The sequence below is a fragment of the Cebidichthys violaceus genome, unplaced genomic scaffold, assembly GCF_023349555.1.
Source record: "Cebidichthys violaceus isolate CVI_PGR_0920_01 unplaced genomic scaffold, fCebVio1.0.p SCAF_34, whole genome shotgun sequence".
In the NCBI taxonomy this organism is placed as follows: Eukaryota; Metazoa; Chordata; class Actinopteri; order Perciformes; family Stichaeidae; genus Cebidichthys; species Cebidichthys violaceus.
In genome coordinates, this window is record NW_027176528.1 from 976789 (window position 1) to 1002191 (window position 25403).

The 25403-nt window shown below is 41.8% G+C and overlaps 2 protein-coding genes across 3 annotated transcripts; both read right to left on the reverse strand.

The window, feature by feature from the left end:
* Positions 1-1513: 1513 nt before the first annotated feature.
* klhdc3l (kelch domain containing 3-like) lies at positions 1514-12119 on the reverse strand. Of its 2 annotated transcripts, XM_068725224.1 has the most exons (9): positions 12062-12119; positions 11019-11091; positions 7036-7215; positions 6816-6898; positions 6648-6726; positions 5210-5256; positions 4233-4353; positions 3416-3605; positions 1514-2318 (listed from the first exon to the last, which is right to left on the reverse strand). In XM_068725224.1, the coding sequence occupies exons 3-9, from the start codon at positions 7193-7195 to the stop codon at positions 1679-1681; spliced, it is 1320 nt and encodes a 439-aa protein (XP_068581325.1). In that variant the 5' UTR covers positions 7196-7215; positions 11019-11091; positions 12062-12119; the 3' UTR covers positions 1514-1678. The 2 variants fall into 2 exon arrangements, with proteins under 2 accessions (XP_068581325.1, XP_068581326.1); XM_068725225.1 differs by lacking the exon at positions 11019-11091 and having other exon boundaries at positions 12062-12112.
* A 1924-nt stretch (positions 12120-14043) lies between these two features.
* Positions 14044-25393, reverse strand: slc10a2 (solute carrier family 10 member 2). Its single transcript, XM_068725212.1, has 8 exons — positions 25272-25393; positions 21285-21334; positions 19870-20481; positions 18482-18600; positions 18222-18310; positions 17895-18070; positions 17600-17757; positions 14044-16366 (listed from the first exon to the last, which is right to left on the reverse strand). Exons 3-8 carry the CDS (start codon positions 20265-20267, stop codon positions 16173-16175), a joined length of 1134 nt encoding a protein of 377 aa, XP_068581313.1. The 5' UTR covers positions 20268-20481; positions 21285-21334; positions 25272-25393; the 3' UTR covers positions 14044-16172.
* Positions 25394-25403: the final 10 nt, after the last annotated feature.

Genomic DNA, 25403 nt, shown 5'->3' on the forward strand with positions numbered 1-25403 from the left:
TGAAAGAACACGGTCGTCACTGACTAATTACATATTATAACTTAACTTATTACACAAACGGATGTCTTTACTCACCTGTACAATACTGAACGTTTTGTGTCTCTTCAGCCTATTAAAGCCGTTCAAAAATCACTCTCGTGTTGAACTCATGTCAACACTAATACCACGCAATCTGGGATAAGGGGGGTCACTGAAAGAAAGTGTAAAGTGGTCACAAAGGTGGGGGAGACCTCACAGTAACAGCCAATCCGCTTCATTAGCCGAACACGTGATGTGACTGCGGCGCATGGTGTTCACGTTGTGTACGTAGGACCTTATCGTGTGTTGATTCATTGACTTTCCTAAGTCCCAGCAGGAGGACTTGTGTTAGTTTTCAGGACCAGGTCTGTGTGGAGAGTGGGACCAGTAATGTAGGTCAATAGGCCAACCCAAATGAGGCGCAGCAGCAGTGATGGATTAGAGCGGCCTGATTAGTTTACTTTGCTACAGGTAGACTCACATGTGCTCCTAGACGAGGTTTACATGACCTAATGTCATCAGACAGAAATGAAAACAATGTTCCGGTGGGGCTTACACTTTATTTAGACATGACTCAGTTATTCCTTAACTTATTCCTATTTCTCCTCTGCACATATGTAAGGGGACCTTATCCCCCTTAACAAGCACAAGTCTGGCAACCTTTGCAGCCAAAGAAGTGTTTTAGACCCACAGAAGTTTATTTCAAATTCAAAAGTTATGCGTCTGAAGCGACACACAAGACATTCGGAGTATTTCCGTTTGGTGAATCGATGCAGCCAATACATAAGTCTGACATTGGGCGAAGGCTTCAACCCTGGACAGGTGTCCAGACTGCGGCCGGGTCCGACAACCACTCACGCTCACATTCACACCTACGGGCGACTTAGAGCCATCGATTAACCTAAAGTGACTCATTTCGGCTGTAGATTCATACACGAGTGGTGCTCCAGTGAGCACTTGTGACAAGACAAAGGAAACCAGCCTGATCTTCTGTGTGAGGTGAAAAGATCTCCGTCTTAATTCACCATTTTTCATGAAGAAGTGAAGGCTGAAATGAAATCGCAGCCTGGTCTGTGCTCACTTTCACTTTCCCAATTCAAAGAAGTCTGGTTTCTATTCAGAGGCGCATCTGAAATGAAAGAGATCTTCTACAAGTTGACTAGTTTGGTTTTTCACGCACTTCATACAGTAAATCTCCCAACCGAGCTTTAACCCTTCACTCGTATAGGTCAGACGCAACGACCACGGTGAGCTCTGGCGCCCCCGTGTGTAGTTCAGGTTGTATTACAGGCATTTATTATCTGCTCCATGATGGCGGTTTTAAATGAAAGCTATTGTGAAGCTAAAACACATGAAGACCAAACTGGGACAGCAGAAGAGTTCACATGTGGTGCTGTAGGAGGAGGTAACTAGTAGCTATTTATCATTTCTATCTCCATGTGTGTGCCATCACACTACTGTTGAGATCATTGTTCATAACAAGTGTAATCCTTCCTTAATGCCATCTCCTGATAATTTATTTGAGTACTGCAAAAAGGAAATGTAAAATTCACAACAAAAGTAACAGTATTATAAAAACAGTTATTTTCTTGAACACAGAATGTCAGTAAACCCTCAAAGTGATAATCTAACACTGATGTTTGTAACGTTTGCTGGGCTGTTAGGAGTCAGTCAGAGTCATTTGCCAGATGGAGATAGGACTGTGTCTGCTGCAGGGTCTTCCCCCCAGCACCAGCAGCAGATCGGGCAGATGCTGGGCAACGTCTTCGTCCTCCTCGTCCAGCAGGTTCTCCTCCGTGGAGCTCCACTGGGTCCTGAAAGCCTTGTTCTCAAAGGTCAAACAGTTTCCGATCCGCCGTGCGTCTGTCCCCATCAAGCCCTCCGTGCTGCTGTCCACACTGGGGGACGGCGCCAGTGTTTTGCTTTGGTAGCACCTGTCGGCGCTGAACGTCTCCAGCTCTATAGCTCCCTCTGAGCCGAGGAACGTGAGCGGGGCAGGGAAGCACTTGTTCTTGAAGGGCCTCAGCTTCCCTCCCAGCAGCCCCGGCTGGAGTCCTGGGCTGGAGCAGGGGCTGCTGCTGTTGGACCTGTAGCTGGGACCCAGTCCAGCGCAGCAGTGGTGGATCTTGTCCGGGGGGTTGGAGCCCGGGAGTGTGGCGACCTGCCCCCAGCACTGCGTGGTGAAGTTGTACCTCCACAGGCAGTTCTTTGGAGAGTTCTGGCTCTCGCCGCCACCAAAAATAAGCATACTGTCCTTGTAGGCCACAGCCGAGTGTCCCATGAGCCTGGAGGGACCGGACCTGAGGAGAAGAAGCAGAGGTCAGTGTCAGCAGGAAGGAACACTAACAATGTCTATTGTGTGCGCTGCTCGTCTGGCTTTCTATGTGTGCAACCTCCAGCTGAGACAGTGACATTTCTATGAGAGGAGGTACAGTTGTGCTTTAAGAGAGGTCGAGCAAATGAACTTCTATGTCCCTGGAATCCAGCTGATTTGGTTGCATATCATTTCATGTACAAAGTAACTGTGAAGGAACATCCTTTCACCGATGATCTATTAAGCTTGAACTAATCACATTAAGTCATAGCGGCTGAAGATAAGAGATAAGATAATCCTGTATTAGTCCCACAGTGGGGACATTTTGCAGGATCACAGCAGCAGAGTGGACAGTGCACACAAGAGACATCAGTAGAACAAACCCCCAAAATAAAAATAAAAACAAAACAAGTGCAATAAAATAGTCAAACAGTAAAGGTATAATAAATCTCGTCGTGTCTGGCTGTTCAGCCTCCTCAGCATTACAACAGCATCAACTTCTTTTGCCACCAGTGAGATGAGGTCTTTGCCTGAACCTGCATGTGAACTTTTACATTTACTTTGGGGGCGTGTCATGTCACTCATAATAATACCAGAATGAATCTCAAAAGCGAGAAAAAGTCGTCTCGTGATAGAATCAGTTTATTGACGAGCACATCTGCACATACAAGGAAATTGGCTTGATGATTGGTGCATAACAATAATAGTGTATATTTACCGTGAGGGATATGTCATTCTATTGTATAATATGTATATTTACAGTATTGTGACGTGTTTTGACAGAGTTTGGGTGGCTGGATATAAACGGTCCTGCTGTATGCATCTATAGTTAGACTATATAAGGGTCTGAACAGTAACAGTAAGTGTTAGCCGGCTAGTAACTGGGATGTAATTACTGAAAATCGGTGATGTGACAGGAGAGCATTACAGCTTTTTAAGTGCTATGCGGCGTCACGGTGAGAAGCTACGGAGGCCCGGGTGGGACAATCCCAGGAGTAACTATATCAAACTGTTGTTGACGTGGAGTCGCGCCGTCAGCTGTGTGACCCAACGAGACAAAGTGACGGAGGAAAAATGTCTCACTTGTTTTTGAGGGAGCTCCACGTGTGGCTGCTGGAATTCCACTTCCAGAAGTCCCTCTGCTCCCGCAAGCCTTTCAAGCCCCCAAACAGGTACATGCAGCTCTGGTTGGCCACGGCTGAGTGACTGTGTCTGGGGCCTGGGCCTAATGAGCCCTGCTGAGAACCACTCAGCAGGGACCAAGCCATGGTATCTGTCACGCGTTAAAAACACACACACACACACACACACACACACACACACACACACACACACACACACACACACACACACACACTGCAATGAATGCACATACTGGAGCTCACACTGAGTGTTCATAGGGTTAGAACCCACCATGATGCTGTCACGATACTGCCTCGACGTTTGAAGAGGCCCTTCCACTCCTTATTATTTGTTACAGTACAGTGTATGCAACGGACCCTTGCCCTCCCCCCCTTTTCTGCGTCTGATGCAGTTATCCGTGTGACAAAGTACAAATGTTTGTGCCAAGAACACAGTAGGCAGAGCAACGGAGAGAGGAAAAGAAAAATGACATATTCATCCGGCGAGCTACGGATCCTGACCGATGAGGTTCAGAGACCTCAAAATGTGACGGAGAGAACCTGGATTTGGGAAAATCTCATCCAAGATGAGTGGGGAGTCTGGGGATGACGCCTCTGTGTGCTTCAGTTAACACCAAGAGATTGTTTTGCACTAAATATCTGCACATTACCTCGTTTAAAAACCAGTAGCACAGGAGCACTGACACGCTCGCCAAGGCGCCTAAAGAAGTAGTTGTTTGTTTTTTTTTAAATGGGAATAAAAGCAACTTTAAACTCACCGAAGTCCAAACTCCAGAAGTCCTGCGAGGATCCTTTCATGTCTACAAAGCCTCCGTACAGCAGCATGGCAGAGCCCACCACCACAACACTGTGGGCTTTTCTGTTGGTTGGCATTTGGGTCTGAACACATGAACACACACACACACACACACACACACACACACACACACACACACACACACACACACACACACACACACACACACACACTATGACAGTTATCTACTTACTAAGAAAGCCCAGGATCCTGTTCTCAGTAGCGACCTGACACTACGCTCACCGTTACTTTTCATCATTCATTCTTACTTAACGTTTCTATATTTCTCTTCTTTAGATATGGAGTCTACAGAATTCCAGATCTGATGTGGTTCTCGTGGGGCGATACACCCGAACACATCCTGTTGCGTTCAAGGACACCGGGAGCTGAGAAACCCCTGACTTGCCGCTCGAATTGCCTCCAAACTTGTAATTTCCTTTCAGAAACTGTGGTCGTTGTCAGAGCTGAAGCTTCTCAGTGTGGAACAACATGACATCCAACGCCTGCTTGTGCAGTAGAGGGGTGACCGTAGCTAAGTGGAGAGCAGGGCCACCTTTCGATCAGCGGGTCGGCGGTTCGATCCCCGGCTCCTGCCTCTACAGATGGCAATGTGTCTCTTGAGCAAGACACTTAACCCCAAAATGGCTCCCGTAGCTGCGTCTACGGTGTAGATAGATACTGAATTGTCTGCTAAATGACTGTAATGTAGAGGAAGCACTTCTCACTGTGACGTTCTCTTTAAATGGACATTTGCCCAGCAATGATTACATCTCTGTAAAATGTATGTTAGTGATGTTTCTAAGTCAAGTACATTCTTTAATTCACTCATTTTGTTCTTTCCTGTGTTAAAACCAGATTGGTCCATTATGATTATTGTCAGTAAGAGCGCAGACTGAAACACCTGGCTTCATACGGTGCGTTGGTAATCATTGTCTGTACCTGAGGAGGGCTCGTCTTCCCCTGGCAGTGCACCCACTTCAGTTTCGCTGAAACAAACACAACAAAGGAAAAATAAAGTAGAGCTCCGGTTCAAAAACAAGCTCCAGATGAATTATACATGACGTAATGATGGTCAGTTTATGTCACACAGTCGGTTGAGGTGTTCGGACACGTCACCTTACCCCTACTTAAAATAAAGTCTTATATACACACAATTATATTTGGTGTGAACAACAATGATGAAGGTCTGGTGGAAAGGCCATACAAAAACCAGAAGGAATACAGAACAATCTATGAACAATAGACTCTCTATGTGAGCGTTTCAGTTGAAGGAGAGACACAAGAAAACATAAGATTTCCCCTAAATTTACCAAAAGTTGCCGTTAGATAATGATTCATTTATATATTTAAACATACAACTTCACAAAACTTGTAATACAAAAAATAAGGGTTTTAATGTAAGTTATTATCTGGGAAAGTCATATATTGTACCATATTCACATGTAGTGTCTTTATTCCATATTCTATATCTTTAAATGAGTTTTATCTCAGACTCTGAGCCAGAACAGAGGGGTTTGTTCCGATATCATTCACAATATATGTTTTATTACTAAAAACAGCTGGTGATTTCTGATTCATGGAGTGATTAAAAAGAGATCCAAAATCCCAAATCTCCATCCAAAATACTGAAAAATCGTTGACCCTGGCTCTATCCAATGTTTAGATGTATGTTCTATAATGTATGCAGATCAGTACATATCTATTAAGGATATTTAAACACACATCTTCATGCAGGTGATCAGCTGGGGAAGTGTCACGGTGCCATTAGTTACATTGAGCTGAAACACTGCTACACCGACCATGTAGACAATGACAGCGACTCATCTCATGCGTTCTGGTTCTGCCCTCCGGTGGAAAGGTTCTGGACCAAAGTGAACGATGGTTCATACATTGTCTTATGGATGCAGTGCTTATGGCGATTTCAAATGTATAATGTGTGTGGTGAGCAGGACATCGTGTCATTTCAACACAAACATGTGGGAAGACTGACTGCACAAACAGATGAGTACAAGACATGCAGATACATGAAAACTATACAAAATACACACACACACACACACACAGTTGTGTAATAGGGCATTTTAACTCACTAATAACTCTTTTTTTACATGATTAGAATTTGTCAGCGTTATTTGAATTGTTCTGTTGTTATATTTGATTTTAAAATATCATTTGAACCTTCTTCAAAACTTTCAAAAAAGTTTATTTCCTGAAAAAGTCTCACTGATGAACTATTAGCGCTGAAGATTGTCACCGGGGCTTTGAGGCGTGGGACTAGCAACCGACATGCAGCGACACGTTTTGTACTTGCAGGCAACAGCAAACGTAAGTTGCGTCATGCATGCAGAGAAACTCAGAGAAACTCAGAGAAACTCACCAACGTCAAACACCCAGAGGGGACATCTCCGCCTTGTGTAAGCAGAATCCAGCATGCCTCCAAACACGTACAGGAAGCCCTGCAACGATCAGTCGAAACACATGTCGTATCGACAGAAGCAAAAATACGATCATTCATATTCCTTTTACAGTTAAAAGGAGTTTGTACCTCATGAGCCACCATAGCATGTTCCTCTAGTTCTTCTGGTGCAGCTTCACTGGTGCAGTTCAACTCTGTCCAATCGTTACAAACTACAACATTGCAACACAATTAGATTAGTTTCCTACATATACATAACCACTAAAATGACATGCATCACGTTGTTGTTGTTGTTGTTTTTGAGTGGCTATAAAGTAAAAGCACTACAGTAAAGGGAACAGCAGCTCACCCACGCTGTACCTCCAGAAGTCCCTCAGACCGCTGCTGTCTCTTCCTCCCAGGATGTAGACGCTCCCATCATGGCTGCAGCAGGCGTGCTTGTAGCGGTCACACGGGGACCGGCTGCTCTGGGGGAGCCGGGTCCACAGGCAGGGACTGCTTTGACTCATAGCTGGCACTGGACCATGTTCTAAAAGAAGCCACATTTACAGAGCGTTAAAGCGGCTTTGCCTTTTGGTCCACTATTAAGCTTGACCTGTTGATCTATCAGTAAACTAAAGTCGTGGGTACAGTTCAGCTCTCTATAAAGCACGACTGTGCAGAGAAAATCCAACAGGAAGTAATTATATCAGTTATAAATCCAACAACATTAGTTTTTTTGGTGACGATGACGTGAAGGTCAGCATGAATCTTCGCATCTTTGGTGAACTTCCTGGAGAATTTCTCCTCAGGGCGCACGTGTGACCGAGCCTTGGAGCGGGAGGACCGAGGACGAACACTCGCCTGGTGTTCAATCGCCCCAAGTTCTCCCACACAACTTCCTTTCTCCGTTCTCTACACTGGCTCCCTGTAAGAGCTCATCCAGTTTAAGACTCTGGTGCTAGCCTACAGGGCAGTGAAAGGAACAGCTCCTTCCTATCTCCAGGCCACGGTCCAGCCCTACACCCCCGCCCGACCACTTCGCTCTGCTGCCTCGGGGCGATCGGCCGCCCCGTCGCTCAGAGGTCCCTGCGGCCGATCGACCCGGTCACGGCTGTTTTCTGTCCTGGCCCCACAGTGGTGGAATGAACTCCCCACTGACATCAGGACAGCGGAGTCGCTGCCCATCTTTCATCAGGCTGAAAACCCACCTCTTCAGGAAGTGCTACCCTGAGCCTTCCACTTAGCGCTTATTGTTTTCATACTAGCTTGTTGCACTTATTGTATTCGTATTACTTATAGCACTAACTGTTTCTCTTGTTTCTGTACTTTGGCTCTGAGTTATGCTCTGCTTCATGCTCTTAGATGCTTGTTTGGAAAAGGAAATGTACTTTTGACTTCTGGTGACTAGTAGTTCTTTTGATTACCAATGTTGAATGCACTTATTGTAAGTCGCTTTGGATAAAAACGTCTGCTAAATGACTGTAATGTAATGTAATGTAATGAGGAAGGGACAGGCCCGGTTCCACCAGGGCGCAAGAGCGTGCATTGCACCCTCAGTTTAACATTTTGCACCCAATTTGAATGCTATAAAGCCAAGCACACGGTGGTAGGAGCACAGACTCCGTGCCCCCCCCCATGCGTTCCTGCGTCGGTCACGTCGCTGCTCTCGTAGTGACTCTTCCTGAGCAACACTGCTGTTGTCCCTCCGCGTCCGATGACACCCGATATCCTGTCTCCAACTGCTGCAGCCTCCTACAATGACAAGCCTTCCGTACGGCGTGACGAGGCATTGTGTGTCGGCCGGTTAGCCGGTTGTTATGGCTGTAGGGAGAGTCAGCTGGGACTCTGCTGCTACACCAGACACACAGCGCTGTAGAGAGGCTCTGGGGACAAGCTCTCTAGTCGTGTCCTGTACACTTGGCTCCTTCTAACTATAGCCAGGTTGATTCTTTTTTTGTTCTTATCAGACCACTTACCAAGTGAATTAGCAGAATTTCTTCATTTATATCTTAATTTATAGATTTGAAGGTTGGTCGCCAGAACAAAAACGTTTGGGGAAACACTGATTTAGATCAACACTGGGACTAACCTCAGCTACACTGGACATTCTACATTAAATATAAATAATAATTTGACATAAAATCAAGCGATCCGATTGGTTCATAGCAGAGACTGTGAGAAACAGACGTGGTCTTCCTGACGTCACCCATTGGTTTGTGGACTGCGGTTTTCAAGTCTTGAGTTCCGCATTTTGTCCGTCACAATCTTGGATTACGGCCGTCGCCATCTTGGTTTTTTTGCAACCAGTGAGCGGAAGTGACCATATTTGGGCTGCAGAGGAGTGACGTAGGGACGCTGTATACGGCTTTGGTAACAACCTGTCGATCACAAGGTAGCCCCGCCCTAAAGCATCCCCTGCTTTCTGGTCTGTTTGACTCTAAATGGACCATCATGTACTAAATGAACATCATGGAGTATTGAAGAAGACTTGAAACTAGAGAGTGAGACCATAAACTCATGTTTACAATGTTTACTGAGGGAATAAATCAAGAGAGAAGTAGAGTCATTTTAGACTAGACTTCTATACAAGCAGAGGAGTCGCCCCCTGATGGACATTATGACGTCTACTTCCTTCAGTCTGTGACACGTTGTGATCACATCACAGATACGAGGGTTGTCGTCCCTCTGCTTCACCTCAGGCCCGACAACAACTCTCCCACTCCACCAGAGACCACATCACTCCAGTCCTTCAGAACCTTCACTGGCTCCCCATACAGCAAAGAATCCAGTTCCAGATTCTCCTCATCACATAGCCCTCCATAACCTCGCCCCTTCATACCTTTAGACCTCCTGTAAAGCGTCTTTGAGTACCTTTTAAAGCGCTCTACAAATAAAATGTATTATTATTACATTATAATCCCTACTAGATCCTGCCCGATCGCTACCGCACATGTGTAACTCTCAACAGAGACGAGAAAGAAGCGAGGCGGCTCACTCGTCAGCTATCGTCCATCATCAGCTCCAGACTATCTGTCCAACTAGATGACAAAAGAAAGCTCTACAGCGTTCCTTCTCTCTATGTTAAAGACTGGATGTGTTATTAGATCCATGGCACCACATGCACACATTATTACAACTTGATCTTTAAAATTATATTGATATAAAATAATGAGATATGTACTACATTGTTCCACAAGGACAAACAGAGCATCGTCACACATGAGGAGCTGAAACCATCTGAATGACGTCACGCGATGAATCAACGATCAAAACAGTTAGCGGTTCATCTCCTGTCAGTCGACTGAGAATGAATCCACTATTTGTCGCAGCTCTAAAGCACTTAACACCCAACTGTAACGAAAGTGACACATTGCGATCCAGGAAGTTGCTCTGCTTTGTTGCATTTGACCTTTATGGAGAAAAAAGTGATTCACGAGGATCGACTGGGCTGTCTGAGGGACAAATGGAAACATTCATTGACAAAACCTATGACTCACCTCAACAACCTTTTACAACATTCACGATTATTTGAGCTCTTTGTGATTTTCCACTCCGCAGGGATCTGTGAGCTGCTCCACAGAGACACAGAGCTGCTGTGAAGTTCTCCTCTCTTCACCGTGACCACGCTGTGGCTCCTCTAACCTCATCAGAGCGTCACATGACCAACGACACGCCGACCTCTGACTTGTTTAAACACCTGACTGTGTACACAGCCATGTGGTCAGTAAAACAAACAAAATCGCTTTTCTGTATAGCTATTTCGTTTTAATGTTCCTCTTAAAATAAATACTGGCAAGATAAGAAAAGATGAAATACTCTAGAATATCAAATATACATTGACCTCAGTCACAAAGGAGGGACGTAGTTTGTGTTGTTTTATTGAAATATATTATGTTGTTATACTGTAGGTAATTTCTAATATTTCTGCTCTTTCTGAAGTGGATAAAGTGTCAAAAAGTGTCTAATCCTCTGGTTGCTCTGTGTATTTATAATATATCTCAGTTAATATTTATATGTAAAACCTGGCAATCGACTGTATTGAATAAACATCATTGTGCAACAACACTAATGTTGAAGAAGCTTTTCTGTGCCCTGAGACGTCACATATGTTCACACATCTTTCAGTGACTTTCAATCATAAAGGAATTGATCAGCGCTGAATACTCTAGATATCAGCACTACTCAGATTACAGTTAGATTAGGTGAGTACTTTGGATGCTTGGGAAGAGAGGCTGGATTCATGTAGTAGTATCTTTTATAACTTTGCACTTTTTATTTGGCAACTCACGTGATGCTATTCACTTCTTCACCACAACCCTTTGGGCTGTTTAATCGGTCTGTGGTACTCACCAGAACCGTGGAGCTCCACCACCGATGCTGCACCGAGACTCCCCCCCCCCCCGCCTGCTTGTGGATGCTGTGACTGATGAAGAAAGGTCGGAGGTGTCAGTGACTGCAGCGGGGTGTGTCATGGTGTTAGTCTATTAAAGCGGATAACTCCAGACCAGCCACTGAAAAGTCATGTTGCAGCAGGAAAGACTCCTGAGGCGGTTCATCATAAGAGAACCAGCGTTAACGTTACCACACCAGGGGAAGTAGCTAACGTTAGCTAGCGAACACAATAAATACCTCGGGAAACAAACATATGCGTCTACTTACTCTAAATGATATGGTCGTACATTAATGTTTGCTGAGATATTACAGCACATTTACACCTAATGTGACCCTTTAAACACGAGGAGCTTTCCTCTCAGAAACGTTGAAGCGAACGTTAACTTACAGTTAACGTTAACTTAATAACGTTAGCGTACTTGAGTTAAATGGTTCCGTTTCGATATCTTGCCATATAGTGACTAACGTTAAATTAGGCCGACGTGCGGCTATATCCTATCCAAGCATGAGTTTAACATATCAGCTGTCTGAATTACTCTCTTTTCATATATATATATATATATATAGTAATGTATGTACGAGGACTGTTACTTAATGTTAGTCAACGGCATACCAACCACTTGAGGAGGAATGTGAGCCGTTAAATTGCGGCTCAGTTTCCACAGAGGACCACCAAACACGTAACGCGTTTACTTGATAAAATGTACGTAGCGTTAAGTTACAACTCTATAGTGGCCATTTCTACCAGTGTCCCTTGCTGACAGATTAAAGCGCAAAGCAGTGTGACGGTAATAACGGTCGCGTTACGTTCAAGTTGAAGAAGAGGAAACAAGGAGATGAACTTTTTTTAGCGCTTCCTTGCAGATAGTAACGATACTCGATGCAGATAAGACATAGGACAGTCTATGTGTCAGTGCCGAACTGTTTTTACCCTCGTAAAATAGCGTGACAGGCATTTCATGTATGAAGAAACTTGATGTAATGAATAATTAGTTACTTACGAGGTTCCTAACTGTTGCTCACGGTCTGCTTGTTGTCTCTCTGTAAACGGTATTTTGCTGCATTCAGGGTCTCCCCGTAAACTCCGCCTTCTCTCTTGGCAAGTCCTGAAAACATTTTAGATGTGTCCAAGTTTATTCCCTGTTGCAGTGTTTTATTTTATTTTTATTTATTTATTTTATTGACAAAATGCATGGTAAACATATAACAAATACAGAATAATAATAATACATTAAAATTAATCATATTCACATTGCATTACATTACAGTCATTTAGCAGACACTTTTATCCAAAGCGACTTACAATAAGTGTATTCAAAAAGTATTCAAGAGAAGTACTAGTCACCAGAAGTCATAAGTGCGTCTCCTTCCTTAGACAAGCATCTAACAGTACATATATATATATATATATATATATATATATATATATATATATATATATATATATATATATATATATATATATATATACAGTATATAATATTGATTTACTGGGGTCTGGAGCCAGATGACAAAATGAGCAGTTCACATCAATCTCCATTTTATATGTTTGTAGAAATACTTGGATGGATAAACGCGATGAATCATTTCCTTACCTTTATCTAAATATTTAGAAGGTATTCACCAGACTGTCTTCCAGTCCAGGTCTGAAGCACGGTTCTTCAGTAGGAAACGGTTTATATTCCAGATGTATAATCTGTGAGGGGAAAAATATGTTTTTAAAGTACGGACCAGGACAGGAGCATTTGTTTGTGAAAATATGACAATTGTTTTTTTTCCAACTTGTAACTGCAAAGTAAAACAAATTGAAGTCCTCCATGTTTCGAAGACAAATATATGGGAATAATTTGAAGTAATTTAGATTGTAAGAAGTATTAATAAGTGGTACAAATTATTAATGTGCACAAGATATATTTTTCAAATTTGATCAGTTCTTGGCACCTTATCTCCTGAGGAATGTGCCAGTTATTACGGTTATTTATATGTTTGCTAGCACATTAGCCATGGCAACTTGAAGGGTTTTAAGGCTCATTCATTTGAGACTCAGCACTGGTAAAACAAATAAATAATAATTGCAACTTTATCTTACCGAGTATAATTATTTACATTTATTTCATGGCTGTTACAAATGCATTAAATTATTGTTAATGTGCCAGGAGCAGCCAATGTGTTTCCTCTGTAGTTTGCAAAGCTAATCAGCTACTTGTTGCTGAGGTTAAATGAAGACAAACAGGTGTTTCCTAGCCTGGCTCATTCAACCTCTCCTCAGGACGAAGGTGGGCGGAGCTTTGCTGCACTTACACGAGGTCGCCAAACTTCACGAGCCAATAAGAACATGTCCCACTTGCAACACAACTAATTGGATGGTCAGAGACATTTTAAACAAACACTCTGTGCTTAGACAAATCTGCACATGCTGCCTTGAAATGGAACTGGTGAGCTTGTGGTTACGTAACGAGGAGTCGGGTAACATGACGTGTTTGGGGTTCAAGCGGTTGAGTCGCGAGAACGTCGCTTCAAAGCAACGGCAACATGGGCGCTACTGTCGGCGTCTAGAAGCCACCGAGGCTAACACTTAGCAAGCTAGCTTGACTGCATGCAGGAAACGCGAAGGCAAAATGAGGAAGAAAAAAGATGAGTCATATTAAAAGTTTACAAAGAAAAACTCTAAACCACAAAAAATAAAAAATAAACATCTATATACTTCCATGGCCTCTGTGATTTCTGACAACATGAGCAAACATGTCACAACTTGTGAATACTACAGGTTGGGGGGGGGGGGGGGTCGTTCATATGGACTCTTCTGAAACAGGACCCCATTTGAAGGCAGCACTCGTCGCAGCGAGGTGTCTCATTAAAAACACCTGTGGGGGTGCACCATGGTGGGGGTACAGGGACGTTAAGAGACACTGTTCAGAAAAATACATGTCCTGCGTTCATAATGAGACAAACATCTTTCCACCAGTTAAATCAATAAAATACATGCTTACAATGTTGACTTTATTTATAGTAGTATGAAAATCTGGAGATACATGTTTTTTGCAATCATGGTAACGAGGGAGCGTGAGAAATCCCAGTATTTCCATCAGTCAGTGAAGGTAGCTCCAGTGCACTCATCAGGAGGAGGAGCAAGTATGTGAAAGGAAGAGTGTCTCGAGCTCACTGCGGAGGGGATTTGTGGCTCATCACTGAATCACGGAGGTTACAGTTATGACAGGGACAGCTGGACACGTTCATTGTCACATGACAGCACGTCTAATGTGCTGGTTTTGTGACTGTGGACTGCTTTTGCTGTCACAGCTTGGACTTTGGACAACTGTAATAAATGTGATTATTTTATGGTTGAAAAGCAATATGTTTCTGACCTTGTACTGGGACAATGTGGCCTATAAATGTTAACATTTTACCACATTATTACAGTACAAGAATAAAATATCCATGAAGCAGTTCAGAATGGCATACGGGTCAGCGTCATTAGACAAATTTGAATATTCTCATAAAAATGTTATACTCCCCTAACTATCACTTCTACATCAAATGAACACATGCAATAGAAAAGCCAAGGTATACATATTACAGTTCAATCAGTTCACTTATTTTTTAACAGTTTGTTGTACAAGAGTACAGTTTGTACAAAAACACACTTGCACATTGCTCTCAAAACTGATGAGTTGATTCTGAGGGAAACTGTCACAACTTCCAAACATTCCTTCATCGTTTGAGCCATCACAAGCTAAATTATCCATACAATTATCAAAATTTGTCAGCCACATTCCATAAATCTATGACACGGTGTTAAGTACAGCAAAGGTAGAATTTCTTGTGTTTTACTGAGCTACGGCACTTTGTTAAAATCTTTTTAGATGAACATTTCCAGGGTTGACTGCCTGCCATGTTGAAACAGTCATTGATGACAAGACAAAATGTCAATTTGATGCCAGTTTACTGACACAATAACTAAGTTTTTGAATCATGAATGGAATGATTTAAGGTGACTTACTACCTTTTGCAGACGTGATGTTTCAAAAAAATTGCCGAAGTGAGAAAAACTGTAATATGTTTGAGTTCAATAGTCATATTCACATTAAAACATGAATTATTACAACAAAATAGAGAAACAAAATAAACAGAAATGTAAGTTTTTGGATAAACATCATTTCAGAAGGTACAGTTCTTGAACACAATAGGAAAGAAAAGATGTTTCGTAAAATACGTTAATCCACAAAATTCTGATTTTTTTTTACATTTGCACAATACAGAGGACAAATAAATTAGCTGTGAATATGTTTCATAAATAGATATGTAAAACCACAGGCTTACATACTTCAAAAATTCCAAGAATCAGCTGTGCCCCATACAAGAGGCGTAGAAGAACTGAGAGGAACTGACAGAGCAGAGAACACACAACACTAGTTTGCATCAGGGCCCGAGTCTGTAGAAACCACTGATTTCACCTGCTACATCAGAATTGAGAATAAGGATAATAAAGAAAACATGAACTTCTTTCAAAAATGGAAGAGCATTAAGCTCTGTTAGATGGTTTGACTCCATTGGCTTTCATAAATGCACACATTTCTCCTCTCATCAGATACATGCCGAACGTCACAAAAACACGATACATTTGTATTCAGTTCTAACTCCACCATCCAGCGCACACTTCAGTAAATATCTGCATATGGATTATGTGGTAATCCGCATAAACAGCATTACATATTTAGTCTGAATTATTGATAAGACATGTATAGAAGACGTCAGTAAATGCGTTGATCAAGGTGCATGGGCCCAACAGGCTTTCTGACAGAACACACAGAGTGAAAGCTGGTTCAAATTATATATGAACAAATTGAGGGAAAGGAGGGCCTTCGACATTATACAAAGCTTTGTGTTAGTTGTCTAATTGTTGGCAGTACTCGGGAGGACATTTGGGCAACCCTGCTCTTGCCAAAGGGTTTTTTAGAGTAGATTAGAACAGGACCTGTAGTGCACGCCTCCAGCCCACAGAGTGCAGTGTGTGTTCACACTGTCGACTCACGGCCGCTGTCTTTGAGTAATGCTGAGGTCCTGGATGTTCATGCTGAAAGTCCAAAGTCTGTGATTCTCAGGTCTGTACGCTCACAGCTGGGTGAACTTTCTGACGTCCCTGCCCTTCTCTTCGCCGACGCCATTGTGATCAAACTCAAAGGCGCTGTTCTCCACAGCGTGCGCCTTCTTTGATTCTGGTTCGCCGTCGCCAGCTTCCAGGGACGGAGCCTCGGTGTCTGCATCGGCTGAGCCACAGCCACACTTTTTTTTATATATCTGGTAGGCTGGAGAGGAAAGGAAACACGGATTCAGAAATGTGATCGGTCATTTTGACATACTTAAAAAAAGCACTTCAAAAAATGAACTGGACTTCAACGAATAAGCCTTTTCTCCGGACAATTCTGTCGTCTAGGGCTTGTCCTGTTCTCGTTATAACCGTTATCGCCAGATCTACCGTTGTTGAAAGTTACATGGTATAATAATGAGTATAAGAAGTATGAATGTCCTTGTTACTTTATTATTTGAACACAAACAATGATCTGTTTTCTAACCTTAAATACGTAGTTTTGTTGCCTAAACCTTAGCAATTGTTTCACAACTTTAACTACGCGTTTATGCAAGTGCATTACGAGGTTGATATGAAATTTATTCATGAAATCTGATTCAGAAAAGCAGACAGACATCTACTCATCAGCATAGTCATTGAGACCCTTGGAGACCCCCATGTAGATATAAACGGCTCGTTCTAAGCTAAAGAAGGTGTTTTAAGGTGATTATACACTAAAGAAATATATACGTATTCATATTATATTCACTGTCTGTTTGTAGGCAACGGAATGAGATTTTAATATCGGAAGCATTCTGGTTTCCCTTTGTAGTCAGAGTATCATTAACCAATCACGTTGGTTTAGGCTTTAGTTGAAAGGAATGGATTGGAATTTGTTTAAATGTATTCTAGGAACCCACCAGCTATCATCTGATGATGATTTAGTTTTATATTGGTTGAAAATTAGCTTGTAAAATGTTAATACTTGTACGGCACTTTTCCAGTCTTCTGACCACTCAAAGCGCTTTTACACTACATGTAATCATTCACCCATTCACACCCACTGATGAGAGGGCTACCATGACTCTGACTAATCATTCATTCACCAATTTGGGAGCAATTTGGGTTGAAGTGTCTTGCCCAAGGACACATCATCATGGTCTAGTGGAGCCAGAGATTGAACCGCTGGTCGTCAGATTGAAGGACGGCCCTGCTCTACCACTAAGTCACAGCAGCCCTTGTAAAGTGGCTACTCTTAAAAACAACTGGTCGTACAAGTCATCTTCAAACTCCAACTGCATTTCTCAATTTGCAAATCCAGCTGCTAATCCAACGAGCAGCGCACGGAAAAGGAAGTGTTGGCCCAGATATCTGCTGCCTACATAGAACCTGTTGTCCCCAGAGGATTATCTGACAGATAGCCGTTGGGTTCCGAGACTGCTGAGTCCGTATCTGCCTGCTTAACGCTCACCTCCCACAGATAGGACTGCCACCACCAGCTGGAAGATGCTGTAAATGAGGGGGAACGAAAACATGACGTCCAACTCAGCAGGGCTGAAGGACAGCTGGACAATGGTGCTGCACAGCTGGGAGTTCTGGAAACCCGTCTCCAATGCTATGGTTCGACATCTGAACAACGCAGGGAATGATAAGTCAGTTCATTAGTTTGTATGTTCGTTGAAGCAGCAGTGGTTATATGATTTATACATTAAACTGAATTAAGATGAATTAAGCTATGCTATACATATACTATGTTGTCACCCTACCTGTGCCAGGGTTGACCCGTGAAGCGGGCCAAGAGGAACCCCAGGCCGAAACCAATAAAGGGGTAGATGGTTCCAATAATCCATAGGGAGGGAGCAATGATCCAGGAGGACTGGTAGAGAACACCTCCAACCACAGCTATGATGAGAATAAGACCAAAGCCCACAATGGATCCTACCTGTGCACAGCAAAAACACAGACGGTCAAGGGATTGTATTTGAATAAAGCCATGTATGTATTTTTCACAACAAATACCATGATCAAAAAAAAAAAAATATTGGCGTGATATTCATATGTCACTCACTGAAAACATTCACATAGAATCCTACCTTAAGGATCTTTTTTGCCCAGTGGGGCCACCTGCGTTTGACATATATTCCCAGAGCAATTGGGACAAGAAGGGACACCAGAGTGATACCTGAGTATACACAGAATCCATGTCATCAAATAAATATAGGGTTACAATAAACCTGTGAAGGGTTGTGGTAACGACTCTAATAAAACAGAAGGTCCTTAAAATAAACCATGTCTACAATTTGTATATATCTATGTATGTTTATATACATAGATACATTAGTTGCATGCTTACCAATACTGTCATATGGGATCTGAATGGTGCTGGTAGAAGTCCAGGTGGAGGTGTAAATGAGCAGGCATAGAGGCATCATCCCCAAGGCCAGGATAGAGGAACAAGCGGTCATGCTGATACTGAGGAGAGGGAATATTGACAGTATGTTTGTCAAACATGATTCTTTAATAACACACTATTTTTCAAGCAGTGCATGTCCTACAAATAAATGAAATATGAAACTGTTGCTGTAATGGCCTTCTTATTAACCTAATATTCCACTTTGGGGATTTGCTCATGGGGACTAATTTGGGCCCAGTCTTAAGCCCATATTGTACACAGTTCTACCTTGATAGGACAATAAAGGGGGCACTGGGACCTAAATGTTACCCTATCACTAACCCATGTTGTTAACCTATCACTAACCCATGTTGTTATCTTATCACTAACCCATGTTGTTACCTTATCACTAACCCATGTTGTTACCTTATTACTAACCCATGTTTTATCCTATCACTAACCCATGTTGTTATCTTATCACTAACCCATGTTGTTATCCTATCACTAACCCATGTTGTTACCTTATTACTAACCCATGTTGTTATCCTATCACTAACCCATGTTATCTTATCAATAACCCATGTTTTTATCCTATCACTAATCCATGTTGTTACCTTATTACTAACCCATGTTGTTATCCTATCACTAACCCATGTTGTTATCTTATCACTAACCCATGTTATCTTATCACTTACCCATGTTGTTACCTTATTACTAACCCATGTTGTTATCCTATCACTAACCCATGTTGTTATCTTATCACTAACCCATGTTATCTTATCACTTACCCATGTTGTTACCTTATTACTAACCCATGTTGTTATCCTATCACAAACCCATGTTGTTATCTTATCACTAACCCATGTTATCTTATCACTTACCCATGTTGTTACCTTATTACTAACCCATGTTATCTTATTACTAACCCATGTTGTTATCTTATTACTAACCCATGTTTTTATCCTGTCACTAATCCATGTTGTTATCTTATCACTTACCCATGTTGTTACCCTCACATATGCACATATATTTTGTTGCAACCCTAATAATAACGGAAATATTTAAACGTGTGACCAGTAAAAACTCACATTGGTTGTCTACTTTATGCTGCCATACAGTGGGAGAAAGACCTCTACTCCAGAAACATAGTTAAACTGTTCTGCTGGAAAGTATTCAAGAATCAGTTTTTCTTACCACACTGTTTATCAGTCCATTAATAAGAAAACCATCCTGTGCGTCAGGTGGACAGATTTTTCAAATAACTTGACAGCATCCAGTCATCTAAACCACACAACTATCATTACCCAATGAGCCTACCAATCAGTCAGTTTGCCCAGCTGGTTTCTTACCTTAGGTCCATGTCTCCATCCAGCCAGTAGCAGATAATGTTGGAGCCAGAGCCTCCAGGACAGCAGCCCATGATGATGATGACGACAGCCTGCACAGGCAGCACGCCGAAGGCCAGCGACAAGGCGAAGGCTGTGAAAGGCATGATGCCGAACTGGCAGAGGAAGCCAATGATAATGCCCCAGGGTCTTCTGATGTGCCCCCACAGCTTTTGGGCGTCCACAGTGCAGCCCATGGAGAACATGACCATGGCGAGCATTATGGTGAGCACTATGCTCAACACCAAGCCCAGCATAGCATTGAAGTTACTGGGAGGAACGAGGCAGTTTGCGCCCGAACACACCGTGGAAAGGTTGACGCAGCCAGAGGGAACTGCGGTCGTCGCCATGAATATGGACATTGTGGACAATGTAATGGGAGAAGAAGAGACAAGATAGTGGCTCCCAAAAGAAAAGAGACAAGAGACGTTGATTCTTAGATTCCACGAGACTACACTCAAGTTTCTCCTTCTCTGATATCCAAGAAGATGGTGGCGACAGTGACAAGAACCATCCAGCTCACGGCTCTTTATGCCTGCCCAGCTACAGCCAAATACAATTGGGCGGGAAAATCACCTGAAAAAAAAATAAAAAATTAACCAATAGTTAATGTTTTTATGGGGTCGGTGTTCAGAAGCACATGCATATAAAAAAAGAGAATCATTCTGTAATATGAAATGTCATTGCAACTTTCCCTGCCCTTTGGCCTCTTTAAACTTTATTGGGCAGCTTTGCGATGCAGCATCATCATCCTACAGTAACAGTAAGGAGGGAGGATGCTTGCAGTCCTCAAAGACAGACACGCCCTGTAGGTTCAAGGTATTCTTTGCACAGTGCCCATAAAAATAACTCGAACCATTTATTTCATAATTTTCAAACATTTAAATCACACAGGGATGTAATAAAGATTTTATGACATTGTTTAATAGAAAAGAGTCTAGGTTAAATATGAAACATCATACTGTCCTACTTAATAGCAACTGTTGCCCAGGTGATTTACCAACCGTTGCTTATTTGCTTAGAGAGAGAGAGAGAGAGAGAGCGTGGTAGACATTACTCCACTATATCCATACAATAGTTGTTTGTTGCTATAATAATGTTTAAAATGTGAAATACATACCAACCCTGATTCAATATTGTAAAGCAATAAAAAAAGATCCAGGAAGGAGTAAATATAGTTTACTTTACGGCAACATGTTGCAAATGCCAAGTGTGCAAATAATACAAAAGTTGACGTGTGGAAACATACAGATCACAGTGTTCTACAGCTGACGCTGAGGAGTGCACAACAGTTCACATTAACTACTCAAATTAGCCAGGACATGAAATAAACTGTTCTTTTGCTCCGAAGTCCAATGACAAAATTGTGTTTTTCTTACCGTCCCAGAGTCCAACTGAAGAGTCTGCGTCTGCCTCCGTCTGCCTCCGTCTGGAAGGGGAAATGCTTAACCGTAAAGTTAAAAGCAAAGTTGTCCTTTAACTTCACACTTAAAGGACTCGGTTCAATGGGGATCTTGAAACAGTGGTACTGTTACTGCTGCATGTAATTTGGCGCTCAATAGGCCAATGTGGTCTACGGTCGGGGCCTTTTTGGGCAGAGGTTCAAAGGATTTAAACATGGCTAACCTGCATTTTTATATCCAGTCTATTCATATATTGTTCGATCTTTTTTGGGATATCACTTTCTATTCCAAATTTGAAAAAGTATTAGGTTATTGTTCATTTTGTTAATATAATTGTAGAGGTGCAGCAACAAGAACGGGGAGAATCGTGGACACCGAACCCTTCTGAGAAGTAATGTCAAGAAGCGTTTGGGATTTGACATCAGAAGTCAAAAGTCATGCATGAAGCTGAGGCTATATGCATGACTTTGTCTGCTTTCCAGTAAGGTTCGATTGCCACTAAAGTGAGGCAGCATACAGTTTGACCGCTTTACAGTATTTGCTGCAATGTATCAATCATTGACATTGTTTGTCCACCAACATTGTGTCATTTTGGGCAAAGTGTAATTTGCATTTTTTGTTTGCAACATGAGGAAGTGGTGCGATTCAGCCTCTTGTGGCCAAAACGAGTTAACAACACATAAAAACAATATCTCGACAAAGAAAAGAAACATCTACCAACAACTTGTTTTTCACCAGTTTTCACAGAAAGTCACTTCATTCTCAGGCAAATTCTTTCTTTTTTTCACCTGGCAGAACTTTTCCCCATTTCTTTCACAGATTACAATGTTTAAAGATGTTCAAATGTCACAAACAATTTAGATCAGAATAAGAACAAAAATGGAAGAATTTCTTTTTTCTCACTTGCATCTCAGGGCTTTGGTAGAAAGAGACATATATGTGAAAAGATATTTCTCATCCTTCAGAAGGTCACACAGCAGGAAAAGGTTGAGAGACCACTGATGGCAATAATGCATTTAATGAATTCAGAGTGTATCTGGTGTCTGACATTAAGCACACACAGCTTCTCCAGACAGATTTTTTTTCTAAGATATAAAAACTCTTAAAATAACATGTGACTGATGTCCACCATTTCTTTCCCCTGAAATACTCGCTGGTGTGTTGTTGATGTAGCCTGTATGTGTCACGATGGACAGTTATTATTTATATCTACAGATTAATAGAAGTTACATTCCAGTTTCAGGGCATTTTTTTTTTTTCTTTCTTTCACCTCTTGTAACTACTCCTGCAATTTAGATTTTTACAAAAGCAATAAACCATCTTAACGTTATTATTGTTTCTAGTAAATATATCCTAATGCAACTGTATCAATGCAGTTCAAAATGATACATAAGCAACACTCATGATCAGATTATGAGACAATGGGCCCGTGGACACAGACATGCAAAAGGCCTCACCGCCTCTTCTACATAGGAGAACAGATTTTGATGCCCTTTGTAATTGTTTTTGTCTTTTGTTGTTGTCTGTAGTTGTTCTGCATCTCTTGGTAGTTGCTTTGTGTCTCTCTCTAGACATTTAGAGTCTCTTTGAGGTTGTTTTGTGTCTCTTTGTTTTCGTTTTACGTCTCTTCCTGGTTGGTACCTGTCTCTTTGAGTGACATTTTATAGGTGAAGGCCGGGGGGGGGGGGGGGGCCCTGACACCTTGGGCCCCTGAGCCTATGCCCGGTAGACGTGTTCAGTAATCCATGCATGGTTTCCTCTTTAAAAGCTTTGTGCGATAATTCACATTCTTGTCCACATCTCATAAACAATAAAGGGGTGTACAGTATTATTCTCTCTGTACGGCTGAACCAGTATGAGGAAAGATCAGTGAAATACTTATGGTAGCCCTTCAGAGGGATTCTTATCATGTCTTTATCTTTATCTTTATCTGTCCCATCAGCTTTTATCGTTTTCTCTACATCTGACTTGTTCTTCAGTCAGGACGCAGTAAATTTTAAGTATCTTTCTGCTCTTGGAGTGTGAATGAGTGTGCGAAGGTTTGTGTCACGTCAAGGGCATTATCTTAGGGATCTGATTGCAGATAACAATCTAATCTGATGGGTTCAGGGACCTGGAAGTGAAGACACCTTTGGGAAACTGTCCCACTGATTCACTACAATGAGAAGTGACCTTGACCCCTCGTCGACCAGCTTCTATAAAACGTTTATGACTGCATATCTGCTGATCTGGTGGGCAGTCCTCTATTTGCATTGTTCTTTGCGGACTGTGTTTTCCCATTGTATTTATACCGCTCATTAGTTAAACCAACTCGAGTGACTCAAACCCAGATTGTAACTCAGTTTGCGGCTCAGCAGAATTCTGGAAAATTTTGTCCATTTTGAGTTTTAAGCTGCTTTTGAAACTTTTGCTTTTTATTTTCAAAATCAAAATAAAACACAATTTAAAAGACAACTGTCCACAACTTTCTTTCTTTCTTAATTAAAAACAACACGTGTCTGTGACGCCTAAAAAAATGTGTCATTATTTTGGTGAGTCATAACATAATTCAGTATGATTTATGAAGAATTTTTGTGTTTTATGTTTGTGTCAAAAACAAAGGATCCTCTAACTCTAATGTAAAACAATCAGCAGGGAAAAGGTTCAGTGGGTGTGAATAGTTTGTATCACTATATTTAAAGTGGCTTACAGAATTAGAACACGGGTATATTCAACAGCTTTTGCTGAAAGACCATTCATAATGAAAGAGGCCAGTTCAAAAGAGGTTGTTTAAAATGAGGACCTGAAGGACATAGACTTTAACAGGCATTATTTTGTCATTTCTACTATCAGGGTACACTTTAATTCGTATGAAACCCTTGTAATCGTGAGGCAGGACTAGAGGCGCTGCTGCCTCTGAGGAAGTCAGACGGCGTAGCACACAAAGCCACAAAGTCTCTGTAGGAGGGAGGGCGCGTCAAGGAAACACAGGACTTTCACCCAGGAGACCACTGTCAGCTGTGACTGATTTCAACCTACCGTAGTGACTCTCGTACTTAACTAACATCACATGCGTAAGCTCCCGACAAACGCACTCACTTCATGTATCAAATGGACTTATTTGAACCCAAACCTGAGCAGGTTCTGCACTGCAGGGTGTGTGCATTGCTGGACATTTGCAGGAGGAAAAAATGAAAAATAACTTTTTCGGAAGATATATGAACCATTACATGAAGATAAATACAATCTAAGACATGGTTACAGTAATGATTTATTGAGTATTTATTATAGGGCTGCAGCTAACGGTATTTTCTCCATGAATTAAATGTTTTGTCTTTAAAATGTAAAAAAATCCATGTACAGTCATTTTGTAGTCATGGTAATAATTTCACACTAGGAAATGTATTAAAATGACTTGTTAATTATCATAACTTCATTTTGAAATTCTTGTTTCATTTGTTAACATATTAGAGTCGATGTTTCTTCACAATATAATTTTGGATATATATTTCTATTACATGAACCAGAAAATACTGTCAACAGCCATACTTCTGACAGTTCTGCCATGTTTTTATGAGTAACATCTTATATGAATCAAGCTATGGATTATATATACGAACAAACCCCTCTGTAAAAACCTTCAGCATATAGAGAGCAATGAGAATGGGAAGTTTGGAGTTTGTGAGAGCTACTGAAGTGGAAATGATCTCAAAGTATGAGAAAGTTTATATTATATATTATTTAAATTATAATTTTTGGAACTACAAGTTTTCTGAAATGTTTAAATATGCAAATTAGACAACTGCTGACCATATGTCTGTCATCCTTCCAGTGTTCCACTGTATTTTATTTCCTTACACTGCTTTTTAGTGTTTTAATGACTGTTCTTAATTGTTTTTAAATCTCCTTTTCTTTTGCCTTATGTTTTGATGCTTTTAATGGTTTTATGTGAAGCACTTTGAATTACCTCGTTGTTGCTCAAACCTGCAGTGATGATATAGACGGTACTGTGCTTCTTGCGTAAAGAAACGGTTTCCCCAGCTTGGTGTGGAGGTCGACCGGTCGGCACAGAGCTCCATCCAACAGCCCTGAGATGAGCTGGAGCGTTGTGGTTCA

Bases quoted from the DNA above. Each gene is read 5' to 3' on its own strand.
- klhdc3l (XM_068725224.1), bottom strand. From the start codon at position 7,195: ATGAGTCAAAGCAGTCCCTGCCTGTGGACCCGGCTCCCCCAGAGCAGC. The intron at 6,727-6,815 runs GTACAAACTCCT...TGATCGTTGCAG, and splicing joins ATGCTATGGTGGCTCATGAG to GGCTTCCTGTACGTGTTTGG. The intron at 5,257-6,647 runs GTGAGTTTCTCT...TGTTTGTTTCAG, and splicing joins CCTCTGGGTGTTTGACGTTG to CGAAACTGAAGTGGGTGCAC.
- slc10a2 (XM_068725212.1), bottom strand. From the start codon at position 20,267: ATGTCCATATTCATGGCGACGACCGCAGTTCCCTCTGGCTGCGTCAAC. The intron at 18,071-18,221 runs GTAGGATTCTAT...TGCTGTGCACAG, and splicing joins GGGCAAAAAAGATCCTTAAG to GTAGGATCCATTGTGGGCTT. The intron at 16,367-17,599 runs GTGAGCGTTAAG...TTTCCTCTCCAG, and splicing joins GGCAGTCCTATCTGTGGGAG to CCTACCAGATATATAAAAAA.